This window comes from Talpa europaea, assembly GCF_964194135.1.
Source record: "Talpa europaea genome assembly, chromosome: 16".
Taxonomy (NCBI): Eukaryota; Metazoa; Chordata; class Mammalia; order Eulipotyphla; family Talpidae; genus Talpa; species Talpa europaea.
The window spans coordinates 20,270,688-20,289,403 of NC_140084.1; the positions used below are offsets into that span (position 1 = coordinate 20,270,688).

The window sequence follows — 18,716 nt, forward strand, 5'->3', positions numbered from 1 at the left end:
CCCCCAGTCTGCCTGAGGCGGCAGCTTCCTTCATTTGCAAACCATGAACAATAGACTGCACTTCACAGGCCGGTAGAGTCACAGCCAAAAAAGGGAAGAAAACTACTTTCGGGTCAGATCAGATGACCCCTGAGACATCCTTTCAGACAAAAGTAGCAAAGTCTGAGTTTGTCTGGAGGAGGGCCAGGGCCCTTGGATCACACGGAAAGCTGTTCCCCAGACATCTCGCAGGTTATCTCTCATCATGAGGCAAAAAAACTACCTGTGAACACCCCCACGCAAGGTGCCACTGGCCCAGGTCCAGGCGGAGGTGGTCCCCAGGCTTCCAGGAGCAGGCCTGCTGGCAGTCTGCCTCCCTTCTTGTAAAAGAATCTCAGCTACACAGTTGAGCCACCATGAGTGTTGGAGACCTTGTCCTAGTCTGTGAACACATGGCCTGAGAGGGGAAGGGATGCCCAGGACCTGTGAGGGAACGCTCTGCCTCCATGCCCCCTGGCATGCATGGTGTCTGTCCCTGTGGAAAAGAGAGCTTGCAAAAACACCTCACTTTCTTCATAAATTAGCTCTGAAACTACCCTGGAAGAAAAGGGGAGCTGCACCCGCTTGTACAGCTCAGGGAGCTGACTGTCACATTTTCCCTACTCCATCCTGTAAAAGTCACATTGGAGTTTGAAGTCAGCTGTGGTGGGAATATTTAAACCACAGAAATATGCAAATGCTACAAATCTCATTGATTTATACTCTAGAGTGGCTCCTTAAAAAATCATAATAAACATTTAGAGGGCTTCGCCTAATCCCAGGCACTGTTCCAAAAGCTTCCATTATGAAATCGGTTCCTCTCCAAACCCTGCAAGGATGCTTTTTCCTGCCCCCACCCCCCCAATTTCCAGTTGAGGACACTGGGGCACAGTGGGGTGAAATGACTTGCCCAAGGTCACACAGCTCATAAATAGAAGAGCTGAGATCTGAACCCAGAAGGTCTGAGTTATCCTCTTCAGCAGGAATTAAAGGTATGATGAGGGCCTCCCTGGTGGCGCAAGGGGTTGAGCGCAGCTCTGTGAAGCTGTCTGCAGCCTCTGCAGCGTGAGTTCAATCCCTGGGCAGGGAGTAACCCACATGGTGCAGCAGACCTCTCCTGACTCACCCGCTGCTCCCCTCAGCAGTGTATTTCAGTGGATCTGCCTGTTCTGTTCCCTGCTCTGTCTCTGGTGAATCCTCTCACCTCCTGCACCTCTGACCTGTACCCCAGTTCTTGTATGCATAAATAAATAAATCTTTAAAAAAAAAACAAAGGTATGATGAGCTGGCCCTGGCAGGAATGCCCATCATCCAAGCTTCAAGTCCATACAAGGGAGTGGCACTCCCACAGGGGAAAAGAGACAGGGGTGGGGACACTCCACTGAGGATGCCACCACTGGGGAGACCCAGTTCTTCTTTCCAGGACCTTGCATTAGAGTTGAGGAAACAGATACACTTAAGCACCAAGCAATGTGGTCGTGAGGCACCATAAAGGCAAGGAGAGCAGCGCAGACATTTACAGAGGGCTTTGAGAGGTGCAGACAAGTCCTCCAAGAAAGCAAAACAGATGAGGGCAGTGCAGGAAGAGGGGAGGCACAGGGAACAGGAGGGCAGGGCAGCATAGTGCAGGGGGAAAACTAGAGCCTCAGACACATTTCTGAGTTCAATGTCCGCTTCTCCCACAGACTGTGTATCTCATGCCAGAGACTTGGTCACTCCCAGGAAACCATCCAGTCCCACACCAGTACAATGGGAGTAACTCCCACTGAAAGGGGTCATTGTACTCAAGACTCTCAGAGACAGAGAAGCCAGATGAGCCACTTGAAGCACCGGACACCTGAGGTATCAGAATCAAGTGTGGGGCACGTGCATTTGAACCTGCTGGACAAAAGGTTCTTTGGGGGACAGGGCACAGGAGTTAATGTGCCATTTACAAAGTTACCTCTGGCCTAGACTGCCAGCCGTCAGCCACAGGCTTGGCAATCAGGAGGTGCCCAGCAACCGTCCTGGAGAAGCAAAGGCCAACACTCAAGGGTGGAACCCTAGGAAACACCCACACTTAAGGAGCAAGAAGGGAAAAGAGAACCAGCAGAAGGAAGTGAGAACAAGTGATAACAGACATAAAAGGAGAACCAGTGCAGGCGAAGCACAGCAGCAAAGGAAGGGGGCACGAGAGTCTCAGTAGGCAGCGGGCACTGACGTGTGGTGGAGGGAGGGAAGTAGAATAAAGGCAAAGAAACAGCCACTCAGTTTGACAACCAGGAGATGGGGTGCCATGCTTTGGATATGGGGAGCACCACTGAGGAGGAAAATCTGAGAAAGTGAAGAAAAGGTGGGAGGCAGCAGGTGGGGCTGACATCTAAACAACCACAAGCAAGGCTTTCAAAAGTTTGTACTAACACTAGCGCAAACACTCAACTAAATTCAACTAATATCTATTAAGCATTTTTTCTGAACAAAGGACACACAACCCATCGGGAACCTTCCCCACGGGAGATGTGGCCACAAACACAACAGTAAGCACAAATGTCACCAAAATGCCATTTAACAGGCACTGTCACAAAGCCCGTGCACCCAGTGACACAAAGAAGTCATGTGATGTGGCTCAGGCAACAGGTGTGCGGAGAAAGACAAAGGGAAACTGGATATTACAAGAAACATTCAAGGTAAAGGCTCAACAGCCAGTCAGGGTGCCCCTTAAATATCAGAACCTAACATTGTTTCTGGAACAAAGCGGTGCTCAGTGTTTGTTGACTGCATGACTGACTGGCTCTCTGATATTTCCCGTTCCCTTAGACTCAGACAATTTATCTCCTGCCCTTCAAACCCATATTTCTGGGGGAGAAAATCCAAGGACAGAACACAATAGACAGACTGCCAATTGTGTGTGTGTGTGTGTGTTGTGCAACTAAGGCACAGAACCACAGACAGGAAGAGCATCTGTCTCTTTTGTGTCCCCAAGCCCCTTCTTTCGGTAATGACAGATTCTCTCCTTTACCAAACTCCAATCAGGCTCTTTTGAGTTCTTCTTTTTATTTTCAAAGAATTGTTCCTGTATTGTAAGATTTTTATTTTATTTATTTATGCATAGAAGAACTGGGGGGTAGGCCAGAGGTGGAGGGGTGGAGAGCATTCACCAGAGACAGAGCAGGGAGCAGAACAGGCAGACTGACTGAAATATACTGCTGAGGGGAGCAGTGGGTGAGACAGGCGAGGTCTGCTGTGCCATGTGGGTCAGCTCCCTCCCTGGCCAGGGATTGAACTCAGGCCACTTTGTTGTGGGACGGCCATTGCCTTGATAGTGCTAAGACTTAACCCAGAGGCCACGAGGGAGGCCCTCTTCTGAGTACTTTTTCAACTAGGTCTTGACTTTTGGATTTCTGTGCTCTTCTCTGCATTATCTGATTTTAGCAAGAATCTTGTTGAGTTGGTTTAGCCAGAACCACCCTCCGTACTCCAGCCACAATAACCCTATATATCTCAGCAGGTTCTTGTCCTCACCGCACCCCACCCCTCAGGTGATGTCTGATGGCCCTGGCCTGAACTCAGCAAGAATCCTGCTAAGTTGGTTTAGTCAAAAGCCCCCTAGCCCTGATGTTTCCTGGCAGTGACTGTCCATCCGCAGACCCTCACATGATCCTTGCCTAAGCATTCCTACTCTTCCCGGTGTTCGGACTTGAGTGCAATCTCACTCTCCTGCTCAAAACTCCCACTGAGTGGCTCCCATACGGGGCCTGCAGTCCCTGTGAATACAGTCAGTTCTATAAATATTGGATGAATAATTTTTTCTTTAATAGTAAACGTACCCCCATACCCCTTTGGCACTATCCGATGCCGCTATCTGTCCCTGGCAGGGCTGACCATCACCAAGAGGCATAGCCCAGATCTATATTAAAGTATTTTGTCTCCCCTGGGAACAGAATACCCAGAAAAAGGGGCTGTAGGAGAGAAGGCAAGTGTAGGTCAATCCCTTCCTCAAACACCTGTGCTGAGTGACCCAGCAGGCTCTCCTGATTCACCTCCCATGATAGAGGTCTCACTACCTCCAGGGGACGGCCCAGTGGATAGTTCTTCCTCAGGTCAACCCAAAATCTGGGTTTGGTGTTTGGTTCTCTTCAACCACATAAGACTGGGTTGGGGTGGGGGTGGGGGGCAATGCTGAAGAAGTCACACCATCCCCGTGACAATCCCACAAACATCTGAAGAAGACATTTATGGGCCCGGCGGTATCTCTGCTCCAGGTCAGATTTCCTGGAGGAAATGTCCTCAGTCAGTTCTCAGATAAGAGGTTTTGAATCCCTTGCCTAGCCTGGATTCTCCTCTCCTAGCTTGTTCCCAGCTGTCTATCCTGGGACGGTAGCCAGAACTCTTTCAGGTGGAAATATAAAGAACCCACTCAAACTGGCTTAAAATTTTTAATTGGCTTGTGAAGGTAAACAGTCTAAGGAGAAAGCTTCAGTTATGGCTGGAGCTAAGAATTTAAACTGTGACATCTGGTCTGCAGCCCATCTTTGGCTCTGTTCCTGAGTTCTCAGATGGGCTTTCTCTACTAATGGTGGATGGGCCCTGGAAGCACCAGCCTGTCCTAATGCTTCTAAGTCTTAACCCCAAAGAGATAAAAGGACTCTCTCCTAACAAGTCTGTTCAAATTCCCAAGGAGGAATCTGATTAGCTTCACTTAAGTCACATGGGCCCAACCCTGAACCAATCAACTAACAGATGAGATGGCTTACCCTAAATGGTCAAAGCGGGTCATATGTCCACCCAGAGAGGTGGGGCAGAGTTGGCCACAATGGAACTATGTCTGCTGAGCACAATTATTAGGAAATGGGAGAGAGAAGTTCCCCCAAAGAATGGGAGGCTGGATACACAACATCAACCCACATATTTCTCTGTGAGTGATGTTTTGAGGTTCACCCAAGCATCATGGGAATATCATCTGCCACCCCCAACCATCATCCAGCCAACATCACAGGACATCTGCTCCAAATCAAGCTACATGCTGACCCTGCCTTGCATGGATGACCTTGTCTGGTGACCCCTGAAGACATCAAGTTTATTCAATCTCTCCATTCACAGGCAAAACCTTCCAAGAAGGTGCTCCGTGAACAATGGCCCCATTCACTACACTACCACAATAGCCACTGCGCTAGAGCTGTAGGTGTGTCTCATCAATTGACACACCTCATTGTCTCATCTCACACCGGGCCTGTGCCCATGCCATCACTATCCCCATCTTACTAACAAGGAAACAGAGGATCTGAGAGACCTGTCCAAGGTCATGCAGCACATGAAGGCTATAGGTTGAGGCAAGACACCCTGGCCCCACCTTCAACATTCTTAAGCGGTCGACTCTATCAACATTCTTAAGCGAGAGACTCTAAAATCTGCACCAATAGAAACCTGGACTCATTCCCAGATGCCTAGATTCCTAGTTAAACAATGTTACATTTATATGAGAGAACATTATGTAGCCATTTTAAAGGCTGGGCAATGACACTAAAAAGTCAGCTCAGTGAGGACAGGAACCCTCTACTTCTGTCCATGCCCTATATGTATCTAGGCAGTGTCCTGCGGAGTGGCCACTCATGTCTATTGAATGGATGGATGGATGGATGGATGGATGGATGGATGGATGGATGGATGGATGGATGGACGATGGATGGATGAATGGATGAACAGAGAAGGAATGAACAAAAGAGCGAATAAGCTGATTTCTGAGTGGGAAAACTATATCTGAACTATATCTGTTCTTATTTTCTTCTTTTTTGCTTAGTCTTGCTTTCTGAATATTCTATAAAGCACATGTATTGTTTGTAAGGTACAAAACCAAAATGGGACTTCATAGTCAGCTCAACTCACTACCTCATCACATCTACATGACTTATAAGCGCTTTCTGCTACAATCAGAGAGACCACGTGTCCAGCCAGTCTGGCAAATGGCTCCTTTCCCATGGCCTTTGCCAGCTGAGCCCTGGCTCCTCCTGACTCCCTGACTGTGTCAGGGGAACAGGAGGCCTTTCAGCGAAGCGAAGCCCCCGTCTCCTCCCACCATCTCTTCACTCTCACACCTTTCTGTGCCCTTGGTGGGCTATTCTACTTCCTCCTCAATTAATACCACCAGTGAGATGACAACCGGAGTAATTAATATTGACAGAGCATTGACTATGTCCTCGGCACTGCAGACGCGCTTCTTTAGTCCTCCTAACCACCACATTATAGCAGAAGGCTGACCAGGTCATTTGGCTGGTATCTGAACCAGGCCAGCTGATGCCTTTAACCACTATGTCAACTGTGCCTGCTGCATGCAGAACGGCTCCAAAGATCTAATGTATGTCCACAGGGGGGTCACATGCTTGGTGCCAATTGCGGGCTGGCACTGTGGGTCATGTGGAACTGAGTACCTAATGTGTGCAAGCTGGGGCATGCACTAGAAATTTGAAACAGAAAGCACAATGGTACCCTAAGAGCTAGAAAGTAAAAATAATGACATAAAAAGTAATGATGATGGCAGCCAGTGTGCATCAGGGGACTCCTCTCTTTTCAAATGCTCTGTTGCAGTTAACCATGCAGTCACCCTCAGAGACAGGCACTGTCAAGACCAGAAAACTGGAGCACAGAGGGAGGGATATAATTGCCCACACAGCGAACGAGAGGCAGAGTTGGGATGTGACTCCAGAGCTTTTCTGATTCAGTGTCCTGGCTGTTGAAACAAAGGGATCACACCCATCTAGGGTAGGTGGCTGAACCCTAGATGAAACTCCACCTGAAGGGAACATCAAAAGCAAAGATTTCCAGGGTGGGAGTGTCACATGGTATCAGGCAGCAGGTGCACATAGGAGGGTGTGGAAGCTACTGGGCAGGAGATGTGGTGGGATGAACTGATGAGAGGCTGACCAGACAGCCTGTGCTAAACCCAAAGGGCAGAGGGGCGCCAGAGAAAACTCATGAGCAGTGGAGGGATTTGATTACACATGTGCGTTAGGCAGTTCCTCCAACAATGGGTAGTATGGGGTAGAAGAGACATAAGACAAGAGAGAGTTGTAAGAGATGTGCAACAGAGGACAGAGGGGGGTGGTCCTGAGGGGCACTGGACCTGTTTTGGGCTTGCTCCTCATCCTGAAGCAGGTCTTCTCCCCTTAGGAAGCTGCCATCCTCATGGTCTCCTGGTCTGGGTGGGGCTGCTCCGCTCCCACTCCAGGGTGGCCCACCAGAGTCCCAAGGGTTGGTTCAGGGCAGGCACAGGACAAAGCAAGGAAGGTCTGTCATTGTGGGGATGCACGCTACAGTCACCAGCCAGGGGCTCTCCTCACCCCTCCCCATCAGGTCAGCTCCGCCTCTTGCCTGGAAACCGGGTGGTTGGCAACCTTCTGTACCACCACTTAGGGAGAACTTGACCTCTTGCCCCAAGACAGGCGAGAAAGGAGGAAGGAGGGAGAGTGGAAGAGGGTGTAACTGAGTTCCTGCCCTGGACTTTGCTACCAGGGCAGATACAGGTTGGCTTTTTGCTGCAGCTAATCTACATCTATATCTGGCTTTTCTTCCACACCTGAGATTGCTGGCCAGCCATATGTACTAACAGCAGGACCTGAAGCAAGATTGGAGTCCAGAAGGAGGGCCAAGTGAGTCCAGCACCAAAAGAGCCAGTGGGGGGGGCATGAGCACTCCAAACCCAAAGAAACAGGAAGAGGAGCATCCAGAGACCTTCAAATAGAACGTTCTTCCAGAAAACAGCTGCTGTGGACTAGGGGAGGCCAGCCAGGGGCAGAGGACAGCTGACAGGGGGAGGTGGAATCAGGTAGACTCCTTTCTGGAAAACTCTGAGGAAAGGATGGAAGAAGGAAGACTACAGATGAGGGAAGTTGAGAGAGAAAGGCATGTGCTTCATGAGAAAATACTGAAGAGGGAAAGAAAGAAAGCCCAAAGGACAGGCTCACATACACCCAGCCCCTCTGGCCCGCCCCCAGCCCATGGAGAACACCAAGTGCTGCTTTACCACCAAGTCCCCTGCACACCTGTGAGAAGGTGTTTGGAAATGGGAAGCCTGGGCCTGGATGGGAGCCTTTCTTACACATAGGGCCCTCAGGCCAGTTGGACGCCTAACCGCAAGAAGCCCTCCTTGCCTCACGCAAGCAAGAAACACGTCACTTGTAAGTTGCAAGCAACCCCACAAGCCCAAGCCAGAACCAGCTACATTGCTGAAGAAGCCACATGGTCTGGAGAGGAGAATCAAAACCACTTCCTTAGAGCAAAGAGGCCAAGGGCATGAGTCTCAGAGCCAGCCTTCTTGGGAGAAAGCCCTAGTTCTGCTGTATGACCTTGGGCAAGTCACACCACCTCTCTGGGCCTTGGTTTACTCAAGTATCAAAGGAGAACAATCTCTGAACCAGAGACACAGCAGGTCAAGTGTGGTGACAGACATATTGAAAGATACTAATCGAAGTTCGATCCCTTTTCGCTGGGTCATGAGGACAGGTGGCGGGGTTTAACACGTTTTTCAAAGAAGAACAAGAGCAGACAGTGCCACCAAAAGTCGCTGATGCATTTGTCCAACAGATGGCCGGGAAGGAAGGCAGACTTCCAGCTGAAGCAGACGGAGCCCTCAGCTCCCACTCATATCCCACAGCCCATTCATAAGATCAACAAGCAGCAGGGAAAGCATTTTAAGCTCCCCCTCCCCTGCTGGCACCCCCAGCTCCCATCCCAGTTGTTGGGGGCAGGGTCAGAGGAGAAAACCCCCGCAAAGCCCAAGGGAGGAAGGAAGTGCTCGCTAACCGCATGGCTCCCAAGCCCTTCCAGGCTGGCCCAGGGGCCCGGAGCATCTGTTAGGAATCTATCCACAGGATGTTCTCTTTCTTCCTGGGGTCACCTTCTCCACTTGGTGTAGAGAACAATAGCTTCAGAAGCAGAACCGGGTGATAGGGGGTGGAGTGATAGATGGCAGGCAGGAGCAGAGAAACTTTGGGTTTACTGTCCCAGAGTTAGGAAGGAGGGAAGCTGGCCCAGGAGACAAAGTCTCAGCAGCTTGGAGACACAAAATACAGCTGAAGTTCCTAATCACAAATTAAATAGGGGAAAGCAGGGATCAAGAGTTTGTACTTACTCCACTTGCAAAAGCATCCACCCCAGTGGCTGGTGGATAGAGGTCATGGACAGATAGGATTTCTGAGTTCAAATCCTGGCCCCACTAACTCTCCACAAATGCCCTCTCTGTACCTTATTAAACATCAGTTGTTACAGTACTTTGTGCTTCCGCTATTTTAAACCAATCCTTTGGAAAGCAATGAGTGACCTCTAACAGGCGGCTCTCAGGAAGATGTTTAAGTAGGGAGAACATCTAAAATAGAACACCTTAGTACCCTCCAGCCCACAGCAGACATTTTGTAAATATTCATTGAATTCAACTAAATGCAAAATATCACTTGATTAAGAAAGCCATTAAGAAAAGGAACAGTCACATGATGTTCATGTGTACAGCACAATGTGTGTACAGCACAATCCTGTACTTTTTCATTTCTTTCACAAATGACCATGCAGCTTGCCTCAGCGTTTTACACTCACTTATTCTAACAACAGCTCTCTCAGGTTATGGTTATGGGGTGAGGAAATCAGGCCCTGAGAGGTTAAGCAACTTGTCCCAAAACACACAGGTAGGAAGTGGCTACTTCTGGGATTCAAACTCACCCAATCTCCGCCCTAACTGCCAGGCTGTGCTGCCTTTGTCTGAACGTATGTTTCCAAGCTGGAGATCAGAGATGGGGAGAGTCCATTCTCCAGTCTCAGCTTGAAAGGGTCCATTACCAATGATGCTGAGCCTTTACTTCTACTGTGGGCCCAACCAGGGTGGGACACAGGTCAATGGTTCCACACTCCCTGGGGAAGTGCCCAGAGCGCACATCATTAAGGATGTGGCTTGTGACTTCTCATTTCTATATACACCTGTGTAACCACCTCTCAGATCAAAATATGGGACATTTCCAGCTGCCTTCCCTGCCCTAGCTTCCTGTGCGCCCCTCCAGCCAGCAGCGATCTACCCCAGAACAGACGGCTATTCTGACCGCTCACGCTACAGATTAGTTGTGCATTTTCTGCAACTGTCCCTCCTGGAGAGTACTGTGCAGCAAGAAGGCCAGGCAGTTACCTCCGGTGGCTCTGTAAATCCAAAGTCTCTCTTAAGAGGCTTGGAACCGCTCAAATCTGATTGCCTCCGTCGCTCAGCGCCAAAGGCACACACAGGGTGTCCGCGGGTGGCTCCCGGGGATGTTGCCAATTTCCCCCAAAGATCAATAGTAAGTCCCCCCCCCCCCCAAGGCGTGTCTCCCTACCTGTGCACTGCTGGATGAAGTCCTGGTATTCCGCTCCCTGTTCGCCGGGGACGATGATGGAGCCATCATATTTAAAAGTCACCCTTTGGGTTGAGAGAAGAAAAACACACACACACACACACACATCAGCGTTGGCAGCTGCCCGGGGCAGGACCATCTAAGAGATGCTCTGGCTGTCCTGGGTTAAGGATGCAGACGACAGCAAGGAAGGGCCCTTATCCTGCCGATTTGGATGACGGCTCGGCGCCCCGGGCCCCTCGCGAGCTCGGGGACAGGGGCTTGGAGAGCAATGGGAAGCTCCTCACCAGATGACGGCCGAGCCGTCGTCGCGCACCAGGTTGTACGCCGTCCTGCAAGCCTCTTTGTCAATCTTGGTGGCCATCGCCTCCGGGCCTCAGCGAGGACACGCTGCCCGCAGCGACCGTGCACACCCCGGGCCGGCCGCAAGGACTGGAGCGCGGCGAGGACGCGCCGAGGGCAGGCGGGCAGGCGACGGCGACCGCGGCTGCAGCGAAGCAGAGACGCGCGCTCCAAGCACCCGGCGCAGCGGAGGCTCCCAGGGCGCACCGAGAGCGCGCGCGGCCCGGGCCGCGACGCCCCGCCCCCCAACGGCCATTGGTCGCCCGCGACGTGGCCCTGCCCATTGTCCATTGCCATTGGCTGCTGGGCCGAGGGGCGGGACATCTTCACTTGCCGTCGGCCAATCCCCGCTCGGATGGGTTGCGCAACACCACGGTGGGGGCAGGAGAGGGTTTTTTCGCCTTGTTCCACCTCTTTTTCTTGTCCACCCTCCCCCCTCCCTCCTCTCTGCTCCCTCAGTCGCTTCCTTCTCCCCTCCCCCTCCTGTCCTTCCACCCCTCTCCTGGTTCTCCCTTTTCTCTAAGCCCTTATCCCTCTCCCTTCTTGCTCCAACCGTCTTACACTCTGCCTCTCTCCACCACCCTTTTCAGTACCCCCACCCCAGCTCCTTCCTTGCTACGCCCTCTCGCCCTTCCCTTACTTTCTCCTTCCCCTTCCCTTTTCCCGGCCTCCTCTTCCCTTGCCCCCCACCCCAGGTGTCTGGGCTGTTCAAACTCCACAGCGCCACAGGGGACCTCCAAGTGGAGAGCTTGACCTTTGGAGGTGCCCCCACCCCAATGTTTGCCTGGCGGCTGCTAGTTGGAAAGAAAGTGGAAGGAATTAAGCGTGTCAAATAGAAGGGGACAGAAAGTGGACCGCTTCCAGAGGCTGGTGGGATCACTGTTTACTTTGTATTCTGGTTATTTGCATTCAGGTCTTATCTCTCCCTTTGGGTTCTCAGAAGCAGGAGCTGACTCACTCCTGTCCACTCCTACACTGACTCATTCATTCATCCACTGCTTCCACAAAGACCAGTTACAGAGTCAGGGCAGGTAAAAATGCCAGACCCTGGAGAAAAGGCTTTTGAATTTCGACCTGTTTCTAACTTGGACTCTTGGGTAAGCTTCAAAAACTCCCTGAGATTACTGTTCTCGAGTGGTGTAATCATAGTATTGACATCGTAGTTTTCTTTTATGGTTTGATTGAAGTGATATGTGTAAACAAAAAATTAGACATTCAATAAAAATGTTTGTTAATAGGTAATTAAAATAATCCTAAATAGAAACCCAAAAGGTCAGGAACAATATCTAATTGATTATAAAATTCTTGGCAAATTAAAAAAAATCAGTCTGGGGATGGGTAAATGGGTGAATAGATGGGATCCCACTTTCAGAAAGAGTTTGAGCAGATATTGCTATAAATAAAAAGGTAAAAGTAAGAAATCTATTTGGAATATTATGTTAAAAGTGGCTTCCGTCCTGAATTTGACTCATGGCTAAACCTTCCTGAGGGTATAGTTTGGACACATTTCCCGTCTTACTGTTGTTCTCTTCTATTCCTTGTTGCTGTCGCCCTCTACTGGACTGAAATTGGAAAGATTGGGTATTAAACAGAACCCTCCTTTTGAGTAAGCTGAGATCAATTTGCCCAGCTAAGGCAGAGAAATAAACTGCACACCAAAAATGAACACTGTGTGTAAATACTAGTTTCGATTGAGATCCACACAATATGTGAAGCAGACTAATTCAACTCATGTTTCTTTAGAAGAAAAACCAAATGAAACAATTTGACATTTACTATGTGCTATGCACTGTGTCATAAATGGGGAGAAGGGTGTAAGTTCATTCATTCGTTCATTCATTCATTCACTCATTCATTTACTCATTCCCAGCATTAAGTCTATTGCTTGTCCAAAGGTCAGGGGGTGAGTTGGAAGGGAGTGTCACAAACTGACTTGCCTGTAGGGGGCAGACACACAATGTCAATGAGCCTGTAAGAAAAATATTTCTGAAAATGTGAATCTCTTCCAGGTGATTCATCTCAGAACTGACATCTAAAGTGGCCCCTGGTTCTCAGCTGTGCCAGAGTCACCATGGGGCAGAAACACAAGCATGACAGTGCCAAGACTTGCAGTGGTCTATGAATCTGGATCTTTTTGTGAAATCCTTTGATTTTTAAACTGAGGCAGTAAAAAGGCTACATGTCAGAGCTACCTAAAAAAAAAATACCATAGAAAGAGAAAGCTGCCTGTGTCCAAATGTGAACCAGCCAGAGCCTTGAATGTCTAATTTTTTGTTTCCACAAAAAGCCAATTAGGCTTACAGCCTAATTGTGGGACAAGGAGTCCCACAAGGTCAGTGGATGGAATGCCCAGAGTGAAGAACATTCAGGCCTGTCTGAACCACAACTTTGTCTCTGTCTTTCTGCACGTTTCTATTCTGCTGTCCTTAATGTATAGGTTTCATCTTCAGGTAATGCTGCCCCTCTGACTGTCACACCCTGCCCCAAATTCTACTTGGTTGGTCTGTCCTCAGCCCTCACGTCATAGACCTCAGAGAGGACTTTTGAGCCCAGTGCCAGGCAAGTTAGGAAGTTATATGATATATATGAATTTATTATAATATGATATAGCATCAGTAAGTATGTATCATTTGCATTATATAGTAGCTCTAAGCCGTACTAATAATAGGACTACTACTGGGCTGTGTTTTCCGCACCAGGCACAAAGCAAGTGCGTTCCTCTATTTCTCAGGTATTTCTCACATCAGCCTGAGGTTGCAACAGTGCCTGTGTTGCAACCCCTCCCACCAACACCAGCATAGATGAGGGATCTGAGGCACAGAGAGGTGAAGCCATCTCCCTAGGGATGCACAGTTATTACACTGTGGAAATACTATTTGTTTTTTATAAAGACTAAATGTTCAGTGCTGTTTATTACTCACCAGGAATTTCATTTGTAAAAATTATTTATTTCATTGAGTTAACTTTGGTGTACTGTCTGTGTTTTAGGGGTATAGATTCACACTTCTTCAACTGCATGTTGTCACACTGCAACCACCACCAAAGCTACTATTTCCCTCCACCTCAGTCCTCTGGGCACCCTCTGCCCTTGGCTTACCACCCCACCTCTCTGGTAGCTTCAATTCTACAGTCAGATTTCAAAGTTTTAGTTTTGCCTGTTTCTTTGTTTTGCTGCCTTGTAGTCCATATATGAATGAAATCATCCAGTATTTGTCTTTCTCCTGACTTGTTTCACTAAGTATAATCCCCTACAGATCCCTCCATGTCACAAATGGCAAATGTTCATCTTTTTATGGCTGAGTAGTATTCCATTGTGTCTATAAACCACATCTTCTTAATCCACTCTTTTGCCCTCAGGTGTTCAGGTTGTTTCCATTACTCAGTTAGGTAACTAGTGCATATACCCCTTAGGTTAGTTTTTGTGTATTCTTTGGGTAGATACCTAAGAGTTGAATTGTTGTTACATCTATTTTACATCTATGTTACATCTATTTTTAAAACTTTGAGACACCCCCATGCTGTTTCTCAAAGGGTTTGGACCAACCTACATTACAGATATGATGGTACAGGCAGTCTGACCTTGGAGATCTGGCTGTCCCACGGAGAACTGGAGTTTGGAAACCTGACTGACCCAGGGTTGCCATGTGCTCTGAGACAATAGAAAGACCTGTGCCAGTGTTTTAAGACCATTGTCTCTGCTCTGGCTTTATTTCTTTATTTATTTCTTACAGACTTGAAAGGTCAGTGACCTGGTTTCTAATTTCCCTTGGAGCTATGAATTTAAAAAAGGAAGAAAGAAATCCCACCTCCGCTGCAATTAGAGATGGGAATAAAACATAACCCTGAAACTTGCTGTTCTCGCAAGGTGGTTGTCATTCTGAAGCAGGTGCCTTCCACAGAAGGGATATTTATAGCAGATGATATTTATAGAATCTGCGCTGAGCTCACTGTCAAATCACTGAAAAGAAGCTCCCAGGGGCCTTTGGAAAAGGAAGACACTGAGCCACTGACTGCAGGAGTATAAAACAGCGCTCCTGAATGGTCTTCCTCGGGAACTATGAGTGGCTCAGAGAGAACTGTGCTCCGGGTCCAGAAATCCAGCAGTATGACATGACCTGGTGTTTTAACTGCTAGTGAATAAGGGCAGAGGGGGGACCAGAGCACGGTGGGGAGGGAGGGTGGGACAGCAGTGTGGTTCTAATAGTTAAGGGTATGGGCAGTTACTCACCAAATCCTGACTTTGCCATACCTTTCCTGAACCTCACTTTCCTCTTCTGTGAAATGGGCACCTTCCACAGAGGAATTACTTGAAGATCACACATGAAAAAATGCATGCAAAAGAATGTAACAACAGCTGGTATTTTAAGGGCCAGCCCCCCAAATCTGTGAGCAGTCTTAAACTCCTAACCTGAAGTAGCAGGCTGCATGCAAATCTACTTAGAAAATAAAAACTCTATCAGACAAGTACATAAGTAACAAGAATTGAAGGTAGGGTATTGGCTACACCAGGTCAGGAGAGCTGAGAAGCCCTGCAGATGGGTGAGGCACCCCAGAGATCAACCACAGCTCAGACCACATTCCATGGGCCACCAGCCCTGGAATGGAGGGACAAAAAAATGAATGGACACCAGAGCCTGGGGTAGGGGTCACCCAGGGGAAGTTGGAGCTATTGAAGAATTGCTCAGAGAGAAGGATAAGTACCTTAGTCTTTTCCCACACCTCCCAGTCTCTCACCAGTGTCTCTCAGGGCCAGACCAGCGAACCCTGGAAAATACAGCCTGCGGGGAGTTGGGGGGAGGGTTACCTCCACCCCCCCTCCACCCCCTGCCTTGTGATTTGGAGCAGAAGAGGGAGAAGGAGGCACAGATCCAATGGGTCAGGTTGGAGCAGCACTAATGCCCAGAAAAGGGAGAAAAGACATGCTCTCTCCTGAGCTGGTCAAAACACAGCTCAGGAATTGGGTTCTGACAGAAGGTAGTGCTCAGGGCTGGGAGGGGATGGGAAGCCAGAGTGTGCCTTATGCTGAATCAGAGAAGCCTTGTGGAGGACCTTTACTGTCTCTCCATCCAGAGGGGCTCTCTGTGCGGCAGGCCTCAGTCTTCTTATATGAACCTCCCAGGAGCAGGTCAAAACCAGTGATGGGGAGACAGAGTTGGATTAAATATAAAGACATTCTTGCCAACGGGGATGGAATAGGCTCTCTGCAAGGTGGTGAGCTCCCCGACACAGTAAAGAAATCATGAGAGTTCACTCTTCACCTAATGATTGCTGCCTTTCTCAGCTGGCAACCTTCTCCTTCTGGCCTGTCAGAGAAGATTCAGGAACATCTTACCTCATCAGTCAAACTGGCAACATTCTCCTTCTCAACTGGAAACCTTCTCCTTCTGGCCTGTCAGAGAAGATTCAGGAACACTGAGGACCTTACCTCATCAGTCAAACTTCTAAACTTGCTTTGTAAAAACCCTTTCTCTGCCCTATTTCCCTTTGCCAAGCTGTCAGTTCCTTACCAACAGGAGCACGTGTGCAGACCTGCTCTGCCTGACAGTAACTTTGCCTAGCACATTAAATAAATGTTTTTTCCCTGAAACATTTATTACATGCTGAAGAAGGGAAACTATTATACTGACAAGGCCCACAGAGAAGGAGAAGGAGAAATTAATGTGGACAATATACAAATAAAAAGCCACGATTGTCGGCAGTATTTTAAAAGTAAGCATCTTTTGGTGTTAAGCAGCCTGTAACAGCAACATGCTGTGGGTAAAGAAATATTGTCGGAGTTAATTAACAGAGAAAGCCCCATTTGATTCATTAAATAGAATCAATTAAAGATCTCCAGTTCCACATTGGGGCATTTAATAACTAGAGAAAAAGGAAAACAGCGCTAGAAGCCACTTTGAAAAATGATGGGTACATGGATTGAAAGGCAGATGTCCCTTTCAAATAGAAAGGGAGCAGTGTGCAGCTCCAAATAGAAGGCACAGGGGATGGAATTCTAATGGGAATTTAAATGAGGAACTATTTAGCAAGCTGAGTTACATCCAGCTAGGTTTGTTAAGGTAAGAACGGAGCTCCCCCACCTGGCCTGAAGACACAAAGGCAGGACAGCCTGTTACAAGAGCCTGGGGAGGATTGCAAAGACTCTCTGACCAGAGGAGGCACCTCTGAGCCCTCTTCTTCTTCTTCTTTTTGAGGATTTATAATTTATTTCTGCATACAAGAGCTGGGGTACAGGCCAGAGATGGGGTGGGGGGCAGTGAGATGATTCACCAGAGACAGAGTGGGGAACAGAACAGGCAGATTGACTGAAATGCACTGCTGAGGGGAGCAGCAGGTGAAACAGGAGAGGTCTGCTGCACCATGTGGGTAGTTCCCTGGCTGGGGATCGAACTTGTGCTGCAGTGGCTGCAGACAGCTTCATAGGTTGCATCTCAACCCCTTGCACCACCAGGGAGGCCCAGTTCATGGAATTTAAATTCCTGTGCCCAGCTCAGGCTGATCCCCATCAGTCTGTCCTTGTGGCATTCACACTGTCCCCTCTTCCTCATGTTCCCCGCAAGCACCCCATGTTCCAGCCATCCTGGGCTCCCCCTGGGCTCCGGCTGCTGCTTCACTCCTCCAGGCCTTTGCACACCGTTGCCTCTGCCTGGAATCCGCTTTGCCCTCGCTTCTGTCTGATCACCTCCCACTTAGCTTCTCAAACAGCTCAAATGTCACTCTAACCCAGAGTTACATGCTACCACCAGATAAGGTTTGTCTCAGGGGTACCAGGAAAGTTTAGCATTTGAAATACAATTTTTCAGTTCATGGAGCTGATTTTTCCATTCCAACAGAGTAAAAAAGAAAAACCTCTGGGGATCGGGACATGAGTGTGAGTGTCACGAGCAGTGAGCCTACATCAGCAGGTATCACGACTAACCATGCACATTTTGAGCCTGCTCCATGTCAGAACTCACTAAATCCTCCCTGCAACCCTGGACCAGGCTTATCATCACCCCATTTCACAGAGGGGAAAAACAAGGCACAGAGAGCCTGGGTAATTTTCCTAAGGTCACACAGTCTGATGAGTGGCAGCAGCAAGGGCTGACCACAGACGTGTTCACACCACATATGGCTACCACATGCTTACTGGGTGAATGCCACCAGCAAACCAAAATGATGCCAGATTCAGAGGGAGGACAGCTCTGCTGAGTCAGGTCACTCCCTGAAAGTAGGGGGAGACAGGGCTGGGACAGGCAGTTCAAAGAACCCGGCTGCTGATGGTGAATGTGGAGGCGGTGATCAAGGGTGCACACTTGCTCCATTCAGCAGACACCCAGGGACCCAGTGTTCCGCCCTCCCTGGCTCCCCTCGGCCCTTATCTCACCATATTGCAACTGTGCCTTCACGTGTCCGACTCTCCCACTTCCATCTTCCTTGAGCAAAGGAGGGGAACAGGATTCAAAACTCCTGGAGTCCTGGTTTGAACAGAGCCAGACCCCACCCCACTCCCTGCGGCGGCAGAGCAAGAAGCCAGTTCCTGGCACAAGGCAGAACAGGATCTGTTTCTTAGCTGACAAGGTAATGATCAGGCACTTGCGCTTTCCCCTGGGGGTATGGCCAGACCTGGAATCTTAGCTGGAACTCTACAGACAGGACCCAAGAGTCCCAGCATTCAGGCTTGAACTCAGGTGGCTCAGAAGGGACCAGGGAAGTGATGTTAAAGACAGTGATTGTGAGTTCTGAGAGAGTGTGTCTGGGATTTGCTGTGTGATACCCTGTTGCTAGAATTCTCGTGCTGTGATTGATCACTAATGTCTGCCATGGGGACTACGGAAGAAGGAGAGGCACATGTGTTAGTAGTCAGTCTGTGGTAAAGAAAGCTGGGCAGATGACAAGTAATAGCAGCTGACATTCAGAAAGCATGTAGAATGTGCTAGGCACCTTGTTCAAAGCTTTTCCTGTTCTGTCTCATTTAATCTTAACACCAATCCTAGGGGATGAATGCTGTTTTGTTCCTCCTCTAAAGGGCATCTC

The 18,716-nt window shown here is 49.0% G+C and overlaps 1 protein-coding gene across 1 annotated transcript in view; it reads right to left on the bottom strand.

Annotated features, from left to right (window-relative positions):
• COTL1 (coactosin like F-actin binding protein 1) overlaps window positions 1-10,725 on the bottom strand; it is a gene marked incomplete at its 5' end in the record, with an annotated part of 39,410 nt that extends 28,685 nt beyond the window's left edge. Inside the window, 2 exons of the mRNA XM_084257460.1 lie at window positions 10,344-10,426; window positions 10,649-10,725. Coding sequence (XP_084113586.1) covers window positions 10,344-10,426; window positions 10,649-10,725 — 160 coding nt within the window. The remainder of the gene's footprint in view (window positions 1-10,343; window positions 10,427-10,648) is intronic.
• Between the last annotated feature and the right edge of the window lie 7,991 nt (window positions 10,726-18,716).